The sequence below is a fragment of the Colletotrichum orchidophilum genome (genome assembly GCF_001831195.1).
Source record: "Colletotrichum orchidophilum strain IMI 309357 chromosome Unknown Scaffold_95.1, whole genome shotgun sequence".
NCBI classification, from domain to species: Eukaryota; Fungi; Ascomycota; class Sordariomycetes; order Glomerellales; family Glomerellaceae; genus Colletotrichum; species Colletotrichum orchidophilum.
In genome coordinates this window covers 19,868-41,818 of record NW_019173051.1, presented here as the reverse complement: position 1 = coordinate 41,818, position 21,951 = coordinate 19,868, and the positions used below count along the sequence as shown (strand labels likewise).

General features: G+C 53.6%; 8 protein-coding genes across 8 annotated transcripts; 6 read left to right on the top strand and 2 right to left on the bottom strand.

Annotated features, from left to right (window-relative positions):
• Positions 1-2,071: 2,071 nt before the first annotated feature.
• Positions 2,072-3,235, bottom strand: CORC01_09996 (OST3/OST6 family protein; the record flags this gene model as incomplete). Its single annotated transcript, XM_022621625.1, has 4 exons — positions 2,072-2,256; positions 2,305-2,660; positions 2,717-2,817; positions 2,885-3,235. The coding sequence occupies 4 exons, from the start codon at positions 3,233-3,235 to the stop codon at positions 2,072-2,074; spliced, it is 993 nt and encodes a 330-aa protein (XP_022471849.1).
• Positions 3,236-4,135: 900 nt separating this feature from the next.
• On the top strand, positions 4,136-6,004 carry CORC01_09995 (uncharacterized protein; the record flags this gene model as incomplete). Its single annotated transcript, XM_022621624.1, has 2 exons — positions 4,136-4,393; positions 4,454-6,004. The coding sequence occupies 2 exons, from the start codon at positions 4,136-4,138 to the stop codon at positions 6,002-6,004; spliced, it is 1,809 nt and encodes a 602-aa protein (XP_022471848.1).
• Positions 6,005-6,705: 701 nt separating this feature from the next.
• On the top strand, positions 6,706-8,002 carry CORC01_09994 (FtsJ-like methyltransferase; the record flags this gene model as incomplete). Its single annotated transcript, XM_022621623.1, has 3 exons — positions 6,706-6,819; positions 7,116-7,457; positions 7,535-8,002. The coding sequence occupies 3 exons, from the start codon at positions 6,706-6,708 to the stop codon at positions 8,000-8,002; spliced, it is 924 nt and encodes a 307-aa protein (XP_022471847.1).
• A 1,038-nt stretch (positions 8,003-9,040) lies between these two features.
• On the top strand, positions 9,041-9,303 carry CORC01_09993 (uncharacterized protein; the record flags this gene model as incomplete). The annotated part of the gene is made up of 2 exons (XM_022621622.1): positions 9,041-9,162; positions 9,219-9,303. The coding sequence occupies 2 exons, from the start codon at positions 9,041-9,043 to the stop codon at positions 9,301-9,303; spliced, it is 207 nt and encodes a 68-aa protein (XP_022471846.1).
• Positions 9,304-9,426: 123 nt separating this feature from the next.
• CORC01_09992 (uncharacterized protein) lies at positions 9,427-10,318 on the top strand (the record flags this gene model as incomplete). Its single annotated transcript, XM_022621621.1, has 4 exons — positions 9,427-9,565; positions 9,786-9,849; positions 10,036-10,045; positions 10,124-10,318. The coding sequence occupies 4 exons, from the start codon at positions 9,427-9,429 to the stop codon at positions 10,316-10,318; spliced, it is 408 nt and encodes a 135-aa protein (XP_022471845.1).
• Positions 10,319-14,488: 4,170 nt separating this feature from the next.
• On the top strand, positions 14,489-15,631 carry CORC01_09991 (uncharacterized protein; the record flags this gene model as incomplete). The annotated part of the gene is made up of 1 exon (XM_022621620.1): positions 14,489-15,631. One exon carries the CDS (start codon positions 14,489-14,491, stop codon positions 15,629-15,631), a length of 1,143 nt encoding a protein of 380 aa, XP_022471844.1.
• Positions 15,632-15,960: 329 nt separating this feature from the next.
• CORC01_09990 (plant Basic Secretory protein) lies at positions 15,961-16,908 on the bottom strand (the record flags this gene model as incomplete). Its single annotated transcript, XM_022621619.1, has 1 exon — positions 15,961-16,908. One exon carries the CDS (start codon positions 16,906-16,908, stop codon positions 15,961-15,963), a length of 948 nt encoding a protein of 315 aa, XP_022471843.1.
• Positions 16,909-17,979: 1,071 nt separating this feature from the next.
• CORC01_09989 (uncharacterized protein) lies at positions 17,980-21,564 on the top strand (the record flags this gene model as incomplete). The annotated part of the gene is made up of 3 exons (XM_022621618.1): positions 17,980-18,563; positions 18,620-19,522; positions 19,578-21,564. The coding sequence occupies 3 exons, from the start codon at positions 17,980-17,982 to the stop codon at positions 21,562-21,564; spliced, it is 3,474 nt and encodes a 1,157-aa protein (XP_022471842.1).
• Between the last annotated feature and the right edge of the window lie 387 nt (positions 21,565-21,951).

Genomic DNA, 21,951 nt, shown 5'->3' with positions numbered 1-21,951 from the left:
GTTTGCCGTAATAATGTTGAAGTCTTGATGATGAGAGCCATGGCCAGACTGGGAGACGCAGCACTATTTATTTACCATGATGGTGCCGACGAAGATGGGCAACATCCAAAGCCTTGGGTTGTGTTTGACCCAGAACCTCCGCGTAAAGTCAATCAGGCACCAGGTCACGGTGGCGGTGATTATTTCGGTCTCAAGCCTCCGAGCCAAGAATGATTACCCAAGCGGCTCCGAGTGGCTAAGATGATGGAAAATCTCATAAGCGCTGTTAGAGCAAGCCGATACTACGCGGTGACAACTTAGCACCTTACATTCAAGGGCTCTCGATGCGAAGTCCACCGCCAGATTGGTCACTTCATGTAACGTTCAAGCAATGGTTGGCTCGCAAATCCAGGAATGAGGTGCAAAGGGGTTATAGCTTTAATGGATATGGTGGTATGTGTAATATCAGAAAATAATACCTCGTAAGACCAACCTCCGCTTCAACTTTTTGAGGGAAGATATCTTATTCTTGACATCATTCCAACTATGGGTGAGCATTTACATTAGGTAACTTGAAAGAGTACTTCAAGGACAGGCCGTCCCAACCGGAGAACGTTCCAATCCCAACAGGTCCAGCGCAAATACTGCAATGGCGAGCGCTTAATGGAGAAGCTCCATATTCTGCAGTTCTTCGCACTTCACTCTCTTCTCCTGGCTGTCTTCACCAACTCTTCTTCTGTTTCTGTAGAGTACGGATCTTTAGGCTCATCCGTAGATAGTAGGGGAAGTGAAATAAACAGAATATAACTGCTGTTCAAGACGATTGCTATGCCCTTTTGCATGACAATGCAAAACGAGAAGTTTAAGACCAAATGCACCCAAGGGCCTTCAGAACAAAATGGCATCATAGTAGAAGCAGACATATTAACTACTGATCACTTTAATTCAAGTGACTTGTCCCTCTCGGGTCCTCGAGGACGGAATAAAGAGTAACAGCCTAAAGTCGTAGTTGTCACCTTAGCCGGCAATAACACCAGGTCAGCGGGGGGCGATCCTGGTGCTAAGTGCTTGAACTCTCCTCGGCCGGCTAAAAAGTCCGATGCTGACTTCATGGCTTGGCTGCGCCAACTGTAAATTGGTCAGTTGCCGCCGGACGAAACCTCCTTCATCCGCCTGCAAAGTCATGATGGTGCGACACTTGGTTGAGATTAAAAAGTTGCCATACGGCCTCGGGGTCAACCTCATTAGGAAGGAGACAGCCGTCAGCATGACGCGCACCAACGGTCTGGATACTCATTGATCTGTCCGATAGGACAATCTCCTGGACGAGGAAGAACTATAGCTTTCAACCTCATCAAGCTCGTCTAGCGATCTTCTCAGACGCTTTGGGGTTTTTGGACATCGAAACAACACGTCGTTGAGGTGTTCATCAATTCGAAGAAGCAACGATGGAATATCTCGGTCTAGGCGATGTGATCTGCCGTTCATATTGGCGCTCAGGTGGAGCAGGTGGTCCCGTCTTGGTCCCCCGTGCCAAGCTGAGGCAACAGACAACTTGGCCTAGAGGGAATATCCGACAGAGGGAGATAATATGACATTAGGTCCATAAACATACTGCGAGGACGAGACTTGGAAGCGGCATACAAATAAATTGACATTTCCTTCAGTACTGAATACAAAGACGAAGCCGATGTACGATCTGATTTAAATGAGAGAAAACCCTCGGTTTGATCTGAAAGCACCTAAAGATCACAAGGGAGACACGCATGCAGGCTCTCTGACATGCCCCATATATTTCGGTTATCGAAAATACAGCGGGCAAACACCAAGATGATTGACGAAATGTACTGCAATGCTGATGTAGTTCAATTCGTGGAATATCATTTTGCCACGTCCGATGGCCCTCTCTACAAGCTTCCGACGATCCCTTATTGATATGTTACATTTGTGTCGAAGGTGACACCAGGCCTCTTAGCCATTGGCGAGGTATGGCTATCCTAGAGAACAGCTATGAAGAACAACTCGAGGTAAGACGAGAAGTTGCTAGCGCGGGTGGTTGCTTCTGATAGTGCCTGCTTGTCAAGATACATCCTTACATGAAAGGAGGCAGGGAGAAGGGATAGCCGCCGTTCTTGATACGGAAAACGCTGAGAAGGAAGCTGTACATGATGAACAATACACCGCCCCAGGCTAGGACAGCAACTTGCTGCCTCTTATTGTCACTGATGCGGGGCACCTTGACGGTGAGAGAGATGGCACAGAAAGCCAAGACGCCGTCTGTCTTTGATTAGTCTTGGGACTTCACGCGGGGAGGGGTACACAAACAGATAGCGGCAATGATCTGGGTCTCCAAACCGAACTGGTTCTGGAAGCCGCCGGCAAAATAGCTGACACCACCGCGGCCATCTCCAGCCACGTAGGGAACTTTGCGGATGTGGTTGAACATGTGGCCACTGGTGAATAGCAGAATCGCAATAAGACTGATGGCGGCCCACAAGTTGCGATTCTGAATGACAGGGAGGATGTAAGGCGAGGCAGTAACAAGGACTGTTCCGACACCGAGGACGATGGTGATGGTGGAGATCCAGCGCATCCAGTTGATCGGGCGCTTCAACGGAGGATGGGGTCGGTCGGTAAGGTGTCTCGAGAGCCAGGCATGGACCTGCTCAGCAGACTGAGGTCTGTAACTTGTTAGTTTTACCGGCGAGGCTCGTCGTTCTTGAAATTGGCTACTCACCCACTGGTAAAGTCATATTGTAGGGGATCAGCGGCAGCAACAGCGTGAGGGCCGATTGTGGGCTGGAACAGGAGCAGCACGGGGGCGGTTTGGAGGCCGAGCTGGCAGTCGTCGTGTAAGTTCTTGGCCAATTCAATTGACAACAGCTTCGATCCTGAGTGGACGTACCGACATGAAAGCCTCACGGCCATCGGAAAAATCGAGGGTACCGAGGAGAAGGCGCGACTCGCCCTTCTTGTCGCCCTTGGTCCAGGTCTTACCCAGGAGATCCCATTCTGGCTGGAATTCTCGGCACAACTGACAGCCGAACCGATTCTCGAGAGCAGTCAGAAGGACCGCAACGGTATAATCGCGGGGAGCCGAAGTCAACGACTTGTAACTGGTGTCGGCAAGCTTGATCGGGGACGAGGTGAGGGCCTTTGCGTGGAAATCGTTGAAACGTTCTTCGGGGGTCTTCTTGGCTGCAAAGGCCCCGGTGGCGAGGAAGGTTGCCGCCACGAGGGAGCGAAGGAAATGCATTGTGAGAGATGCGTCAATGATTCAGACGCGACAAGAGCTTTGGAGGCGTTTGAAGATTTGGTTTTGTGGCCAATTGGCCGTTTCGGGTGGTACTGAAGTCGGGCGTGCGTAATGAATTGGTGTGCGCCGCAAGTAATGTAGTGTTGTCGAGATGCCTCACACGGAAATTCAGCAGCTCGAACTGGACAGCTCTCAACAGCGGCAAACAATCCACAGTGAGGTGGGTCGAGTCGCACGCTTGTGTACGTAGCTTTCCGACCTTGGCTGAAGAAGGTACGTATACCTGGTAAGTTAAGGTACCTAGGTTAGTCAGGTAGGCTGGGGTCTACCGGTCTAACATGGAAGGCGGGCACCTAGCAGCAGCCGGTGTCGGATATTGTTTTGTCCTGGACGGGAGAACGTCGGGCTGCTTCTCCCTGCGTCACCCCTGAGCCGTTTGCCGTCACTGCGTCAGAAGGGAGACCAGAAGTCGAGAGCTGTGGAGACAGTCTGCCTGGAGCGGGGGCCACGGCGTCGATTGGCTAACCGGTTTGGGAACCATGTTTACCTCGCCAATTGGTACTCCATTTCAAAGTCAGCCCAAACACACCACCATTTCAGCATCGACATCGCGAACCACGATCGACATACGTGCGGGCATCCATATTGTCGCGCTTTCTGGCCAAGAACGACTTGGGAACTATAATTCCTTGGCTTTGGGAAGAATCACACCTCTTTAGGGGCCTCTCAACCCAACGCGTCGACGCGCTTCCAGCGCAGAAGCAACTGCACAAGACTGCCACTATGCCTTGCAAAACTAGGAACATGGACTCGGAGGAGGCAAGTTCAGCAGTCGACCAGACTATCATGATCCCTATCTAATTATCTATACAGCGAGCCGCCGCGGCTCACGAGCTCGAGATGAAACACCAGCAGCACATCCACAAAGCACAGCTCATTGTCAAAGAGGAAGACACGCGAAGACAAAAGGTCACCAAACAAGTCCTCCTTGACGAGAATGTGACTTTACGCGAGCAGCTTGCGGAAAAGGAAACGCAAGTCAGCCAGCTGTCCGAAACGCTCGACCAGACACGCAGTGACCTGGAATCTCTCAAGGCGACAAATCGCGATCAAGAGAATCAGCTAAAGGCTCAGAAGAGGGAGTTTGGTCACATCAAGGTTGGTGTGAACGCCGATCCGGCCGCGCCCGACGAATTATCCTAACTTCGAACGTGTCAGGCCGAACTCGAATCCCTCAATAGCCTGTCTCAAGATTCTACGAAAGTGCTTGCAGAGAAGCTTGCTCTATCTCGGGAGGTGAACGCCATGAAACCTGAATTGGAACACCTACGATCACAAGTCGCCCATCAGCAAAACGTCATCGCGGAAAAATTGCAATTAGAGCGTCAGCTGAATATGGCTGAAATAGAGCTGGCAGCCGAGAAACGAGCACGGGAACATCAGACGGCACAAGCGGAGGGCGACAGATCGGCCGAGGACGAGTTACGGCGTAGACTCAAGGAAGCCGAGAAGAAGCTGACAGCTGAAAAGCGTGAAAAGGGCCAGCTACGGGAAGAGCTGGAGGCTGCTGTTTCGGCTGCAAAGGTTGGACAAGAGAACAAAAAGGCGGAGCGGGAGCTGACCCAGAAGATGCAAGAGACGGAGAAGATGTTTTCGGCTGAGAAGCGGGAGCGAGAAAAGGTACGGAAGGAGCATGAGATTGCTCTGTCCGAGGCCCAAGCACTGAACGAGATGCTCGAACAGCGCCTAGACACGGTCAAGTCCAAGTTGCGCAACGCTCAGGAAGAGTTGAAGGCCGTCCGTGCGGAATTGGTCGCTCGACCGGCAGCTATACCGAGTGCACAGCTTACTGCGCGCGCAGGAGGCGGAAAGGCGCAACCCGGCAAGAAGCGAAGAGTTGAGGAGATCACCATAAACGACATGAGCATCGGCACACCAGATGATATCACTCGCGGCCGGCGCCCTGCTAAGAAGAAGGGCCTTGAGCAGACGATTTTAGGCGAGAAGTCGTTGTTCTCCATTACTCCTTTCTTGGCCAAATCCAAGACACTCAATGTTGAGGATGCAGTCGCCGAAGAAGATGAGGAGCAGAACGAAGCTGAAGTCAGCTATATTCCTCTGTCCCACCAGTCTCATTCTCAGGAAGTCCACATCGAAGCTGGCACCGAGGCCGAGATCGAGGATGAGAATGCGCCGGAACAACTAGAGGAGGTTGAAGAGCTTGAAGAATCTGCGGCTAAATCGGCTCTCACCAAGATTGCAAAAGCAAAGTCGAAACCCAAGAGCGATGGGGAGACGAAGAAGTCCCGGGGTCGGCCCAAGAAGGCTCTGACGGAAACATCACCCAACATGCCCGTGCAAGTGGCCTCAGTTGCGGTCAACAAACCTCACGTTGCGTCAATTGCTTCTCTTGAACAGGTGCCAGAGGAGTCTAACACGGACGATCCAGAGAATGCGGCTCCTGCAAAGACTACCGCTGCCAGCAAGAAGGCCACCGCCCCTGCGGTGACCGCTGTCATGGGCGGCGAACAGGAAGTCAAGAAGAAGAAGCGCAAGCTGGGCGGTGAAACGGCAACTCTCTTTGATGATGACGACGGCGAGGTGCCTCCCGCTGCTGCCAAGCGGCCTGGTAAGGCTGGCATGGGTGCTGGCCGAGCTCTCGGCAAGACGCACCTTAGTATGGTGCGCAACGCTGGTGCTTTTGGCAAGAAGTCATTCTCGCCGCTCAAGAAGGACAGAAGAGGGGTTGGTGCTAGCTTCCTTGCGTGATTTGGCCCTGAACTATTGTCATTTCGAGCGTATAATGCTGCAGCTTGTGTTTCCAGCTCAATGGGAGGCGTCAAAAGTGGCAATGCATCGGCGGCGTTTTGGGGTTGTTTCTGCGTTCAGGGAGGGTTAGGTTAGGTCTGTGTACAGATACGGTTGCATATATCCAATGAAAAGGCCCTAAAGGGCTGCCTTTCTGCCAACTTTGTGAGCGCCTGTCAACACTATCTTCAAATGCCCGTGAAATGAAGCGGTTCGATTGCTTCGAGTTGTGCACGACGAGATGTTGGGCAGTTGAGCAGAGGCGAAGCTGCGGCTTACCTTACTTGGGTCACCTTAAAGCTCCTTGCCCCTGGTCACACATCCGAGAAGCTTGGGCCAATCAAGTTCCTCAGCTCATCTTTATTTGCAGAAGCTTCCCTTTTACCTCTCAGCTTCCATTTCATGAGTATCGAGCAACACAACGACTTTAATTCCTCAAACGGCAGCCATCTATGATTGGCTTGAATCGAAGTCTTGAAACGCCAGCCAAGTACTGATTGCAAAGGCGCTCAACTCCATCCCAATCCCCATCGTCACATCCCACCCCTACAATGTCAGAAGCAGCACTTCGTTCTCTGTGGAACGTGACAAGACACCAACCCTCTTTCCGCAAATTTCCGACATGCACGCAATGTCAAAGAAGCTTTCATGAGGCTCTCCAGATGCGGGCGTCTTCTTCCAACTCGCGGTGGAAGATGAGGCAGGGCAAAGACATGTTTGCCCGCGAGGCCAAGGTGCAGGGACTCAAAAGCCGGGCTGCGTTCAAGCTTCTAGAGGTATGTGACCACCAAATCTTGGACGGAATTTTTATTAGGGCATAGAAGGATAACACGGGATGGAAGATGGACGCCAAGTACAAAATATTTCGCAAAGGACAGACGGTAGTAGATCTGGTGAGTTTTTGGAAGAGTGACTGGCGTCTCAGTCGAGAGGCATGGATGCAATGAGGCTGAGAAAGCGACAAAGGGGTATGCTCCAGGAAGTTGGTCACAGGTACGTCAATTTTGACAAAGTAATCGGCAAGGAGCGGAAAACGCGGAGGAAAAACAGGACGTATAACAAGACCAAATAGGTCGCCGTCGAACGCACAAAGCCCAATGGCCAGATCCTGGGAATTGACATCATACCCGCGCAGCCGCCCAAGGGTGTCTCGACGATCCAAGGCAACTTCCTTTCGCCCGATGTCCAGGGTATGGTGAAAGATTACCTCTCACGAGCCAGGCACCGCAAGAAGACCTCGCCGCAGGCAGAGGAAGAGGATGAGCAAGAGAACGAAGCAGAAAGCTCGTCTAAAGATGGTGAGGCTATAGTTATTGAGGAAAAACCGAGCTACATCGACATGGAGAGGGCAGCGTCCGAGACTACAAGTGTCGCCAATGATGGAGTGGAGGCCAAGAAGGGTCGGTTGGTGGATGTAAGTCTTTCCCATCATCCTCCACTCATCACCTGCGTCGTGATGTGTTGGACATGTCAGACTGATCCAAAGACTAGATTGTGTTGAGTGATATGTCAGCACCTTGGGACCAGACCAGTGGATTCGGCGTGAACAGTCTTAGTAATCCCTATCACAGGATGATGAATACGAGCGGCATGGCCTTCCGAGACCACGCCGGAAGCATGGTACGTATTCTACCCTTCCCTACCACCGATGAAGTTACTAAGGCGCGGCGCAAGGATCTCTGCGGAGCGGCACTACAGTTCGCCAACGACACGCTCAGGAACGGTGGGCATTTTGTCTGCAAATTTTACCAGGGTTCTGAGGATAAAGAGTTTGAAAAGAAGTTGAAAACGTTGTTTGCCAAGGTCTTTCGAGAGAAGCCAGAGTCATCTCGCAGTGTATGGATAGAGAGCCGCATCGTAGGCTGGATGATGCTGACGCAGTTGCAGGACTCAAAAGAGGCGTACTTTGTGGCGCTTAGAAGGAAGGGAAACGTACACCTGGAGGGTGATGCTTTGTAATCGACTATTGTACTTGGGTTAGAGGCGACCTTAAGCTAAGGACTTCGGGTATTGTAGTCGAGAGAAGCTACGAGGGTTAAGTAAGGGATGCCAGCTCAAGCCTACCGATGCTTCATGCCAAGATATTGCAGAATTCGGGAAGGAAAGCATGCACTACCATTTTTCGATACAGAGAGAAAGGCTGAAGCTAAGCGATGGTAGGGCTATCACGGAATTCGAGGGGCAGGTAATTGCTGGTCGCTCCAAGAAGTATGCTTCGACGGGGTATATCTTCCGTCAGAAAGAGTATCTATCATTCGGTACGTATTGGTACGTTACGGAAGCTAGCCTTGAGAAACGCAGGATTTTGTTTGTTAAAGTATCAGTCTCAAATGACTCCTGCAACCCAAACATACGTACCGAGTGTCGCGCGGCACGGGGGCTAGGGAAGCCATTCCGGACTGGCTGCTTTCATGACGGAGACCCTATGTTGTTGGTTCCTAGTACCTATGGAGATGAGCATGGGAAAACGCTGTGACCGAGTAATCCGTAGACTAGGCAATGTGGGGTAGCAAGTTCACATGTAGGTAAAATGGACGCATGAATACCATCTCGCTGTCCGGCTTTTTGTCTGCGGCCAATACCAGTCCCAACTCATAGTCGATAGAATATCGCTCATCGGCTCTCCTTACCCTCCGTGCCTACGCAGTGGACCGCTGTGGAGTGAGCACCGGCACCGTTCCTGTGTGTAAAGTCCTCATCCCCGAATCCAAGGTTCGTCGGTGCTGGGGCCTTTTCTTCCGCGCATGTCTGTCGCGAGTCTAAGCGTGTGGCCAATAACGCTGGATAAGTCGGCAGCCGTCTAGGTAAGCGTTGCGGACCCTTTGCTCTATATATTGACGCTGGCATTCCCTTCATTCTGCATCCGATGTTCCTGTTCAAACCATTTGCTCTGTCCACCTCTGCCGCCTTCAGTCAATCGTCTGAAGCCTTCATAGCTCTCTAGCAAAAACCGCATTCAAATCACAACCCCTGAGCAACCTCTCCCCCCAGCTCACAATGCCTTCCGCCGATGCCCAGAAGGGTCACCTCCAGTCAGTACTAGAGAACAAGGGCATCCGTTTCCAGTTCAAGACCGGCAGTGCCAAGTATGAGTGCCACCTCCAGGACCGTTCTACTTAGTGAGTGACCCTCCCCGTCTGTGAAGCCTGACATTTGCACTGAAACGATTCCCCAGCGAGCGCACGAAGGCGACCAGAACCAACTCTACGGAGTCACAGACCAGCTCGTCGTCTGCTTCCACGATCAGCAGTTCCCACTAGAAGGCTCACAAGCTTCCTCAGTTGAGGAGTTGGTCAGCAGGGGCAAAAATTCGAACAGGGCGGGGCCACATCCAGCGTCAGGAGAGGATGATAAAGCCAATTGTCTGTTTAAACGGCGCAATCATGTCGTTACAAGAGCGCGACAAACGGAGGAAGCAGAACACCAACAGGACCAGCATCGGTCCCGAGTCGGAGCTGACGGCAAGCATTGAACTCCACAGCACCATACTCGGGAGCAGCTGCCCATTAACCCGCGGAATCCGTGTGTCTTGGGTGCTCAAAGCATAGGTCTGAAAGGCCCCGGTCTCCATTGGGTCGAAGGGCGAAGCAGGGTCTGCTCGGAGTTTCGAGAATTGGCGTCTGCTAGAGGATCGCTGACATTTTATCTGGGCCTATTTATTTGTTCAGGAATTAGCTGGACAAAGACTTTTTCTCTCTCAATCGTATATTGCGTACATCATTTGCTGACCATATCCGTCGAGCCCATCAAAAGGACCCCTTCCTTACCCGCGGGTGGCCTAACATCCGGCACATCCGTAGACAAAGGTGAGCGAGGGCGAATCCCGACCCGACCACGGAACAACGGCGCTTCATCACTACATACAACGCATGACCCTGTTGAGAGGGTAAAACCACGTCGCATCTGTGGAATTTGTCTGGCGGACTTTGATGCAGACAATGGTGGTCTGGCGGCTTCCTCGTCCAGAGTGTACTCTGACACTCGCCTGCTAGACCCATCGCAGTGAGTGGCTGTCTATTGTGATTGGCAGTATATCAGAAAATACCACCACAATAGCTACCTCACGACGCTGGTTGATAGTGCTATAAGCTTTCCATGACGGGTGCTGCTGGTCTCGAGCCTGCCAGAGCCGTTCAAGTCCGGGCAACCATGCTGTACATGTGTCCTACATTAGCTCATCGTCTGTACGGCGAGCTCGCGATTTTGAGAGAATCCACTGCTCGCCCTCTAGTACTTTACATCTTCGAAGAGCACCGAGTCGGTTCCGAAGGCTAGTGGATACCTTTGAGCGGCAAAATGGCGGCCATCCAATTCCGGTGTCGGGGTCGGTCTTGCTTGATCGCCGACATTTGGGTTTGTCCCAAGCAGGGCGTCGACTGTGAACGGCCTTCACACGTTCCTCTCCTTCCACCGAAGTTATTTACCCGGCCGCTTGAAAGGCCCGTGGTGCGAAGGACTAGCCAAGATGACGCTTTTATGGCTCCTTGGCTTTCACTCCCAGCAGTGTTCGACTCTACCCATCAGGTCGGATGCCAAGGGATGTCAGTCGTTGGATGCCAAGTGCACAGTGCCATGTGAACGAGTTGCTTAGCCTCAGAGACGCACAGCCGATCCGATTCTACATCCTTGTACCCACGCGAGAAGATTCCGCAGCACATCGACTCCGGAGGGAGGTACAATGTGTGACAGATCGCTTCAGTGGCGTATCCCACTGAGGCTGGCGAGGATCACTAGCTTAGATGATGGAAGCTTTCGATTGCAAACCCAAGATGACGTATTCGATTAGGTTTGAATCGTTAGAAATCTCTCAACTCTCGCGGTCGGATTTTGATGCAATTTGTTCCAACTGTTCATGCACAAGAGGGAAGGTAAACAATATCCAGGCAAGCTTAACTTAATACAGCAGACCTTCCAATAACAGCGCAACCATTAACTCAAGACGACGAGAAGTGTTTGGTCTAAGTTGGGATGTAGGTTAGCCCTTATGTTGATGAGTGCAGCAAAGCAATAGTTCGATACGACAACCTGTATTCTAGCCATGGCGAATATTTCGTCTCACACATGCCAACGAGAATAAGGGCTGCTCGCAATGCATCCTGACTGCTTGCAAACACTCGAAAAGCTTTCATATATTCGCATCATCTTGATTTTGTACTTCTGTATTACACTGCCGCATGTCACGTTACCTCTCAGCTCATGTTGGTCTCATTCCAATGCACAACATTCTAGAGTAGTTCTTTCCATCTCAAAATAGCCTGGGGCAGAGCTTGGCTGAGTATATAGCTGAGGTATACTAGGCACCCCGAGGTTTGACCCTGATCCGTCGCAGACATCAGTGCCGCTCGCCACTCCGAGTGATAAATTGCCCTACGACGCCTCGTTTAATATTTTTATCCGAAGCTGTCGCGACTTTAACTGTTCGTTTCAGCAGTCAATGCTAAAAAACGCCATGAAAGTGACTTCCAGTCCGATAGAGGAAGTCATCCCGATGTTGCAAGAGGTCGTGGACAGGAATGTCCACTACTTTTTGTTTCTCCTCGCCTTCTCGCAGACCAGAATATCATGATTAAATATTAAGTTTTTAACATTACACAATCAAGTCGCCATTATGTATTTGTTTTACAGGGGAGCAGAACCGCCCAGAGAGAGCTTCTTAGATAGTCCCAGAGGTCACCATAAACCTATGGGACAGCATCGACTTCCTATCTTTCTTATGTAGTGGCGATTGCGTGTCGTCTTGGAATCTAACATATTAAAAACTTGCAGGTGGAATGCTACCCAGGCTCTGTGAGAGGTTCAAGTACCTATTTGCCGCCGCGCATTTCTTAGTCTCGGGCGTGGACTCAGTAGCCAAGAGCCTTGCAGCCAGTGAGATTTGCTGGCTTACTTGCTTGGTTACTCTAGTGTAAATACTCAACGTTATCGATTATGGAGACTTGAAAAATTCGTCTTGTGTAGCTGAGATGTAGTCTTCGACAGCACACCCTACGCAAGCTGAATGAGAGTTAAAGTCTGTGATCTCTGACGCGTCGCCTTATTACAATAGTACTCACACATCCGGAGGCCAAAAAAAATGGACACCTCTCGACTGGATTAATGAGGGAATCGCAATGGTTTGAGTAGAAAATTCCATAAGGCGGTTTTAAGCCTGAGTGAAGGAATCACCCAGAGGTTCGTCTTGCTACCAACCATACCCTGACGATCGAAGGCTTGCCGTTTAGAGAAACGAGAAAACAAAGTAAAGCCAACGAGCAGTGTACATCGAAACCCTCGTGGGAAAAACCCTGCGTGTCTTCCGCCATAATAATCAGCCGCCAAACCCGTCATCCGAAGCATGCAACGTCTCCCATGTTTCCCCAAGTAGTAGATCACAGCTAAGGAAGCAGATTGGCGCTGATGAATGACAGGCTGGGCGACTAGGTCGTACCTCCGTACATAGTTGATTCAGAGAATGCGGATGTGGACTTGCCAAGTCTTATGCCCTTGATTCAACGCTGTACATGCTCCGCGGACGAGGATGAACTGAAATCGGAAAGGCCGGAGCAGGGCCGGAGCGGGGCTGAATAATTACCGGAGCCGAAGCAGTCCGGTAATATGGGTCCTCTTTGTCCGGCTGTGGTGACATGGGCCGGTGGGCGGCTGCGTGAACCAACATTGCGGGAGCAAGCACACTGCAGAGTACCTGATTACCTAGGCACCTAGATACTGAATCAGAATCCATCTTTCCGTCTTACTCGGCGGAGGATGTCCCTATAGCTCCGGAACGCCAATTGCGGCCTGACGGAAGGAGAATTACTCTTCAATAAAATCCATCGATGGTTTCTACTCAACGTTCTGCACAGAAAAGCATTGTATGGCGTATCGGAGCATGCTATCGTGACGACGTTGCTTGCACACTGACCATGCGTTAGCGAGTCACGCGGGCGGACTTTGCGTCTCGTTCTTGACCATAGAGAACCCTCGACTAGGCTTGATAATCCTGCTCGTCGCTCGTCAAGTACTAGTTGGATGCTCGCGCCGCGGATGGCAGTCTCGCATCGCCGACGGAAGGAAGCCGCAACCTGGGGTCTTCTTCTCCAGCTTGGCTAGGAGATGGACGCCATGCTTCCTCCAGCTGGGCACAGCTGGGGGCTCGCGCAAAGGTGATGAGCCGTACGGTGGCAAGCAACGCACAAGGTCCCTCAAGCGACGGGAGTGGGTGCCTGCATTGCCATGCGGCGTACCACCCCGCCCACCCCCTGAACTGAACTAAACTAAGGCCCATCAAACACGCGCAAGCGTCCTCCCCCTCTGGCAGTCGTGGGTGACTCGTTGAACGTTTGACCGCACCGCGGACTCGGACTATAGTGTCCATGCCTATCTCGCGGCGAGGCGGACCACGAGGCCTACAAAGTCAACCCAAGTCATCATCTTATCGGTGCTAAGCCATTCGGACGCCCCCTACGCAGTCATGTCCAGGGATCCCCCGCCAAGTCTGGTCCAGCAACAGCGCACTATTGGCTGGACGTTCCTGGCTTCCCCTTCGCGGCAGTCCTGGATCCCCCTTCGCGGGGGTAGCAGAGGTATCCGGGCTGCTCGAGTTGCGGTACGGGGGCACCGAGAGCATTCGTCGAGGTACCTACCTAATACTTCAAGGCCTCCCGTCCACCCAACCCAAGGTAAGGTGACCTCTGCAGCATGCCTACTAAGGTATCGAGTGAGGGATACGCAATCACCAAGAGTATTCGTACCGCCGGTGAATACCCAAGGCCAGGTACGTCCGTACAAAGTACCGTAAGGTACGGATAAAGTAGGAGAGTATCTAAGCCGACAGCCTGCCGCAATACCTACACCGTACCCTTCCACTTACACCATCTTCCCCTTCCCTTCCCTTCACAAACTTACTTTACCTTACTCCGTACCTTGCACTTCCCTCAACTATCTCGCCACGCTCGCCTCGCATTCACCTTTCCCATCTACAACCTCTGATTCTTCCTCCTTTTTTGAAGCGTGTTTGGCCCGTTGATCAGAGGTTGCTCGAAATGCCTGTGCCAATTGCCGCCAAAGGTGAGTGACATTCATTTGTACAACCATCCCCCTGTCGCCGCCTATCGCTTCCATGTACCACCCACGTCCCCAATTCCCCCCAAACACTGCCCGACGATCTGCTGTTCTGCTCTTTCGCTCTTCTTTCTGGCCTTCCTACGCTACCCCGCGTCAGCGCTCTTGCGAATCACGTTGTTTGCCTGAGGTGGTCAGGCCTGTGGCAAATGGCCTCCACGACCACGCAATCCTGACTTGTTCGGGCGCGTGGCCAATTTAGAGCTTGACAGTTTTGCTCCCCGGGTTGTTATTTGGTTTTCGTTTCCTCTCCTCGCAAGTCGCAAGCAATCTGTGTCCCTCTTGCCTAACCGTTCTCGCCTTCTCGTCCGTCACCTATAACCTAATCTGCCTCGACGCTTCACGATGCCTGGTGTTAACAACGGTGCCCTGGCTTCAGCCGGCATTATAGCTGTTTCTGTTGCTGTTGCAGCTGCCATCGCCATTTACGAATCGCCCGAACTTCAGAGGTATGCCAACGATGTTCGGAGACGCATCGCCATGGCCTTGCACTCGTTGGGCGAGGGCTTCGAGCCGGGCGACCGTCCGCCCGTGTTCAACCGACCCGAGGACGCCCAGGGTTTTCTAGAGTCCCGAGGAGGGGTCGACGCCGATGATGAGACCCGCCGCCGGCAACGCGAGGAGATCTTGTACTGGAATGCAGTGGCCTTGGCCAAGAAGGAAAAGGAGAGAATTGAAGCCGAAGAATCCGACTCGCGGGAGCTACCGCCACCCGGCCCAACGCGGGGCAGGTCCTTCGACGACTTCTTGCACGAGGATAAGAGTGGCGAGAAGGGATCTTTCGTTTTCAATACGGGCGCAAATACCTACCATGACGAGGGACTTGTCCGACGCCGTCCCAAGGGTGTCCGCGGCCTCAACGCCTCGCTCTACGCAAACCCATTCACCGACGAGCACCAGATCGTCCAGGAAGATTTGTCAGTGATGGAGGAGCCCGCCCACATGTCCCCCGGCCACGAAGAGGCCGTGTCAGACATTTACAGCGCCACCACCCGCGACGCCGACGAGCGCCCCCGAGACATCGCCGCCACCAATGCCCAAATGCCCCCTCTGGTCGACGTCTCCGAGACTTTATCTCAGTCCGAAAAATCCACGACGCTCGACCGCGAGCTCGGCGCCGACGAGTACATGACTGCTGGCCAAGAAAATCGCGAAGAAGCCTATGCCTCCATCCAAGCCTGGGCACAAGGGTCCAGCCCCTCCAACTTTTACTCACCGCTTCCCATGTCGCCTCCCGTACCCATGTCCGAGCCTGAGCTCGTTAGCGAAGGCGAGCTCACCCCTACCGATTCTGCATCCCTCGCTGGCTCCGGCGAGGACGTCGCCAACGATGCCGCTTCATCTAGAGCTGGTGATAACAGCCGTTACTACGATGTCCTGAGCGAGAGCGAGGGTATGATGACCCCTGCAAGCTGGTCCGAGGTTGGAAGCGTTGTCAGTGAGAGCGAGACTCGTAGCCAAACTGCGCAGGCCCGTGTCCACGCATGAGCGGTTCTTTCTTAAATATGTTTTGGTATACTGTGATCGACTTAGGCGACTCGCTCAAGCAAGGAAGGCGACGGAAATGACAAAGGAAAGGCGCAAAAGGTTCAACAGGACTGGGAACCGGGGTACTCATAGATATTGGGCGGTTTGGCAAATGGTTTGAACTTGAAACTTCCGTTTCTAGATGCATTTCCCCGTGATCAAGGTCTTGCTGATAGACTACGTTCAGAGTAACCTTCACACCGCGTCGTGTCCGTGGCAACCGAAATAACAACACTCCTCCCTCCAAATATGACTTGCAAGGTATCTACGTATGGTGTTAGATCATCTCCTCACTGTAAAACCTCATCGGCAGCTCTGATCCTCCCCAATCTTACGTCATCGTCAGAAATGTCGTCCTTGTTGACTATCACAGTCTCCTCCTCCTTCATCTTGTCCCCGTAATCTTTCCATAATTGCTCGACTGGCCTGCCCAACATCTCCGTCCAAAATTCCTTCTCCGTGTAGCGCTGGGTGCGGAGCTTCTCGTTGATCCTTCTCACGGTGCCCTTGCCGAAGCGCCCCTCGAGGTAGTCGAGGAAGTAGCCCGTGTGCTGGTAGCCGCCGTCCCAGTTTCCGCTTGCGTCACGTTTCCAGTGGGGTGGGCTCAGGTGCGCATTGAGACGGACCCAGTCGGCAATACCCTCAATCAACCCGCCGGGACAGGTGCCGTGGGCATTGTACTGGAAACAGTGTACCATCTCGTGGGTGAGCACGCCCATGATCTCGTCGGTGCGGCGCTCGGCGGGGATCCCCGCAATATAGGACAAGGAGAAGTGGATTTCCTTATGATCGTCATCGAGGTCGGAACCTGTGGTATAGGCGACGCCGCCCATGTGACGGAGGATCAGTGTGACGGAGCGGGTGGGCGGGACGTGGGTGTTGTGGCAGGAAGGTGACTCGTAGAGAAGGGTGAGAACAGATCGGACGGCGGTTGACAGGGCGATGCTGGCGTTCACGGCGGAAAGGAAGTGGATTGCAGCCGAGTCGTTCAGGTCGCGGATCTCGAGACGGAGCTTGGGAAGGTCGAAGTCCGGGACGGGACGAGGGTGATCGGCGGCGGGGACTGGTGCATGCTGATCCGGTGACTTTAGGTGAACGGGGAGAGGGGTCGCGGCCGGGGGCGCCGGACCCGGGCCCGGTACCTCAGATGAGGTTGATTCAGCAGCGGCCGAAGACATGGCGGGGAGGAAGATGGCGATAGGGTCGGGATTGGGCGTGGTGTTGGGTGGAAGGACCATTTGTGAGAAAGGTCCCGCTGGGGTTTTGAGGGGAAGTAGTAGCAGCTCGAGATTTGCCCGACGAATCCGGACAGAAAGTTAGGTAAGATAGTTGGAGCTACCTGGGTTTCGTGAGTACCTAGCGTGAGGTAGTGGTGGTAGGCAAGGTAGGTTGATGTAATGTGATGCAGGTACTTTGTTCGGGTTTCAATGCGTAGGCGATTTGCATGCGGAAGCGGACGCGGTTGTGGGACAACTCAGCCCAGTTTCCCAGGCGCATTTCCTCTCACGGGCAATTCTGGAGGCTGTATCCGTACAGAGATAGGAAATGATTCTCGCTCTAGGTCGAGACGAGCTGAGGAAGACGGGGAGAGGATGAGTCCATCTCAAAGGAGGACCCTGTTCCAGACACGCAGCTGCTGTAAGGTAAGGTGAGGTACCTTACCATAGTACCTAGGCTGGAGCTCCCGGTCAGGGACCTGGGTGGGAACGTGCCTCCCCCGCGGCTGCAGGGGTAAGGGTCCGGGCCCCCCTCTCACGATAACCGGATAAGGGCCTAGCGCGGCTTCTCTTAGTGTCCCGCAGCACCGCAGGAGCGGAATCTCCAACCAATAGCCGCAGGCCTGGGCTGCTGGTGCACGGGACAACCTGCGATGCCCCTTTGTTGTTTGGTTTCGAGAACGTCAACCGCATCCATAAACAACAACCCATCTGCCACTGCTGCCACCTGCGCAATCCGGCCCCAATCTGCCACATTCTTCGCACTGGGATATTCCTCCGTGCTACTCGCTTCCGAAGCACATCTGCACAAGTTGTACGTTTTTCCTCTGCCCTACCAGTTTCAAACGATACCACGCACCCCTCCACCCCGGTACGCTAAACGACTCATGCCCTCGCTCATGGTCGACCTCCCCGTCGCTCATCTATCCTGACTGGCTGCGTGCCCGCGCGCAAACGGCCCCATTCGCTCAAGCTTCCTCCGTGACGACGTCGACGACAATTAGAACATCGACAATATAGAAAACTGCTGACACTACGTTCTGTTCGCACCAGGCCAATCCCAACCCGAGCCCAACCCTCGTTTTGCGGGGAATGGCGGAAAAAATCACCGAGGAACAGGTTGACGACCTGCTAAAGATCCTCCGCAGCGAGGCCAGCGTTGATCACAAGGTTCAGCACGTTACCGGCATCAAGTCCGGCATCAAGCAACACAATGTTCCCGATGCCCTCGTACCACAAATCTTCGATGGTCTTCGAACCGCCTCCACCTCGCCGCACGCCGTTCTCGTCAACGCCGGCTTCACGGCCCTCAACCATCTCCTGACAAGACTTTCAAGACAGGAGCCAAAGTATATCGCCAAGGATGCGAAACACACACTCCCGCTGGTCATTGACAAGCTCGGCGATCCCAAGGATAAGTTCAGGAGCCTCGCATCGCAGGCACTGACCACCATCTACACAGCCGCGCCCATGGACGTTGAGCGCTCGGTGAAGAATGTTGCCATGGTTGGTAAGAACCCGAGGGCAAAGGAGGCCGGCATGCACTGGCTGTTGTACATGCACCAGGAACACGGCGTACAGTTTCGCGCATATGTCCCAACTCTCATGGAGTTGCTCGAGGATGCCGATGGCATGGTGCGCGACGTCGCTAAGAGCACCGTCATTGAGTTGTTCCGGTATATTTCGTGTCGCCGATTCTATAGCATGATTCGCGCTGACTGTTGTTATGCAGAAATGCCCCCAACGCGGCTAAATCCGACCTCAAGAGACAGCTAAAGAACTTCAATGTTCGCCCCGCCATTGAACAAGCCATCGTCAAAGAGCTTGCACCCACCGCGGCCGATCGACCAAAGACTCCAGGCCTGGATGCCCCCGCACCCGCTCCCCGACCGAAGCTGGCTGCGAGTGTATCATCCGTTGCGAGCGAACGCCCCGTCACTCCGGCCCCCGAAGCGCGAAGCGAGGTCGAGCCGTCATACGCCAACACCCAGCGCGAATTAGACGACATCTTCAGGGAAATGATGACGTATTTTGAGGGCAGGGAGTCGGAGCAAAACTGGCTGAAGCGCGAAGAGAGCATGACAAAATTGCGAAGGCTGATTGCCGGCAATGTTCCCCAAGACTTCCCCGACGCCTTCTTACTGGGTCTGAAGGGACTTCTCGATGGAATGATAAAGGCCATCACTTCCCTGCGGACCAGTCTTTCAAAGGAGGGCTGTAACCTGGTACAGGATATTGCCATAACCTTTGGCCCCGGCATGGATCCTTTGGTGGAGCTTCTTATGCAGACCTTCATCAAACTCGCCGCGGCAACGAAGAAGATTGCTTCCCAGCAGGCAAACACTACAGTAGACATCATCATTGGCAAAGTCACCTACAGTTCGCGGATCATGCAGCACATCTGGGGTGCATGCCAGGACAAGAACGTCCAACCCAGGACCTACGCAACTGGTTGGCTGAAGACGATACTGACCAAGGAGGCCCATCACAAGAGTCACATCGAGCACGGCGGCGGACTGGAGCTCGTCGAGAAATGCATCAAGAAGGGCCTCAACGACCCGAACCCTGGCGTCAGAGAGCGCATGCGTGCCACCTTTTGGGTATTCGCCAATATCTGGCCACCTAGGGCAGATATGTATGTTGAGAGTGTCCCCACGTATGTTGCGTTTCGCTGACAGAAAAAAATAAAGGCTCAAGGACACACTAGAACCGACTGCGCAAAAGCTCCTGGACAAGGACCCTAACAACCCCAACGCCCCTAAGAGGGAGACTGAGACTACGCGCGCCAGACCAGGCCTGGGCTTGTCCAAAAGCACGATGAGCACTGGAAAGCCGACCCTGCGTGAAACCATGATGGCACAGAAGAAGGCGACAATGGCAGCATCACAAAAGCTGCCACCCCGCCCGGGCTCTGCAATGGCTACTTTGTCTCCCGCTCGGCCACAACAACCGGCCTCGAGCTCGTCGACCGGCACGGGGCCATCGGTTAAACCGACAGCCTCAGGAGGCATGTCTGTTCGGCCCATGAGACCAACCAAGAGGAGGCCGGAAATGGCTGCACGCCCCGCGACCGCTGGACCCTACTCAATACGCACCCATGATGGACCTTCCGCCGAGGCATCCAGTCCCGAAAGTCTGAAGTCCAAGAGTGCCACAGCCAAGCCGAAAACCGAGGCCTCCCCGCGGAGAGCCCAAAGTAGGCCTCGTGCTGCAACGTCTCATGCGTCCCCCGGCGCCAAGTCCACCCTTGCGAAATCCGTTTCTTCCCCTCGCGAGTCGCCGCGAACAAGTCCTGCGAAGCCCAAGAGGACGCAGACTACAATCCCGACGAGTAGTCCATCTAGGGACCACGAAGATCTTACGTTAGTGGTGCCAAGCCTCGGGAGCTTGAAATCGCCTCCAACTTTGGATCGACGGCAAAGAGCCGCGACAGAAGAACCGACAGTACCAGCCTTTGAGGAAGACGCTCCCGCGGACGGACCGGCGGAGATTGCTTCGCCCAAGGACGAAATGACACAAGCTGCTTCAGAGCCAGTTCCTAAGCCCACTCCAGAGCCTGCCGAGCTACCTACGGCAGAACTTGAAGATGAGGCTCCTGTTGAGGTCCCAGCTGAGGCATCACCCGAAGCCTCTGCGGCTGCGGCTGAGACTGACGAGGCACCGGCCGAGGAGATCGTGGAAGCTCCTGCTGATACTCCGGCGGGAGGACTAGCTCCTGCTCCAATTCTAGAAGAGATGCCCCAGGCAGAACGGGAGCCCGCGCCCACCAATGGCCTCAAGGTGTTCGAGGACCCCTTTGTCGACGACGGTACGACTGCCAACCCGGGCATCACTACTCCCGTGCTGGAGGACAAGCCTGTGAACGAGGTTGCTGCACCAGCGCCCAATAACGGCCATTTTGTGGTCAACGGCACACCCGAGACTCCCGAGAAAGCCCGTCAGACGTCGAGACTGCTCGATAGTGGTGTCACAAGGGTAAAGGCAAAGTCTTTGGACGTCCACGGCTTTAGGAAGCTACAGTCAATCATCAGAGACAATAAGGCTGTGTTCACAGATGAAAAGTTTGAAGCTCTGCTCCGGGGACTCTTCGAATACCTGGAGTCACCTCTGGAGACCCTTGCACCGGAGAGGGTCCAGGACGTCAAGGCACAGATCCTCGCGACAATCAAGCTTTTACTCAAGAAGGAACGGGAGAACTTCCAGCCACATGTCTCACGAGGTCTCGAGTCTCTCGTAGCAACGCGCAGCGCCTATGACTCACGCACCCGTATCGTCAGTGGTCTCGAGCTCCTTGCCGAAGAGCTTGTAGCCCTCGGAGACCCACCCGAGATCGTTGTAGTGATGACCAAGCTTCTGCAAAGCAAACAGGACACGACGATCGAGGGCAGCCGCTGTCTCGCCACAGGTCTTCACGTACTCAAGGAGCTTCTCGATAAGCGCACTGGCTTCACGCCCTCGGACAACGAGCTCGCACAGCTTGCAGGTCTCGCAGGCCGCTGTCTCGAGTCAACGGACTCTGGTGTTCGCATGGGCGCTGTGCAACTCTGCGTCGCTCTGCACTCGCGGATTGGGGATGTGCCATTCTGGGAGCTCATCAAGGGCGCCAAGGACGATCCGAAGAACCTCATCACGTACTATATCACGAAGCACCAACGAGAGAGTAGCGTTGGGGCCTAAATATTAGTGCACGATGTAGACCGCCGATGTAACATAAAGAGATGGAGTCTTGATGCAGGAGTTGGAACATGGCGTCGGGGACGGTCGGTGGTTTGACGGGTAACAGCTCATGGGCCTTGAAAAGTGAAAATGGAGTTTCTGTTGTTGCTTAAGGGATTGGGAAAGGAAAGGGAAACGAGGGCCGAGCTGTGCGCGAAGGCAGGGTCTTTTGGGGTTCTGCGTACATCTTGAAAGCCTTTCTTGTATGCCTCTTTACAGTTGTTCGACATAGCTGCGTACTGTACCAACATCTTTCTATTCTATTCCAATCAACCCATCTCACTTTCTGGCATGTAGTGGCATTCTCAACGGCCGCCTTTGTCCTTTGGACACCACCTCGGTAGCATT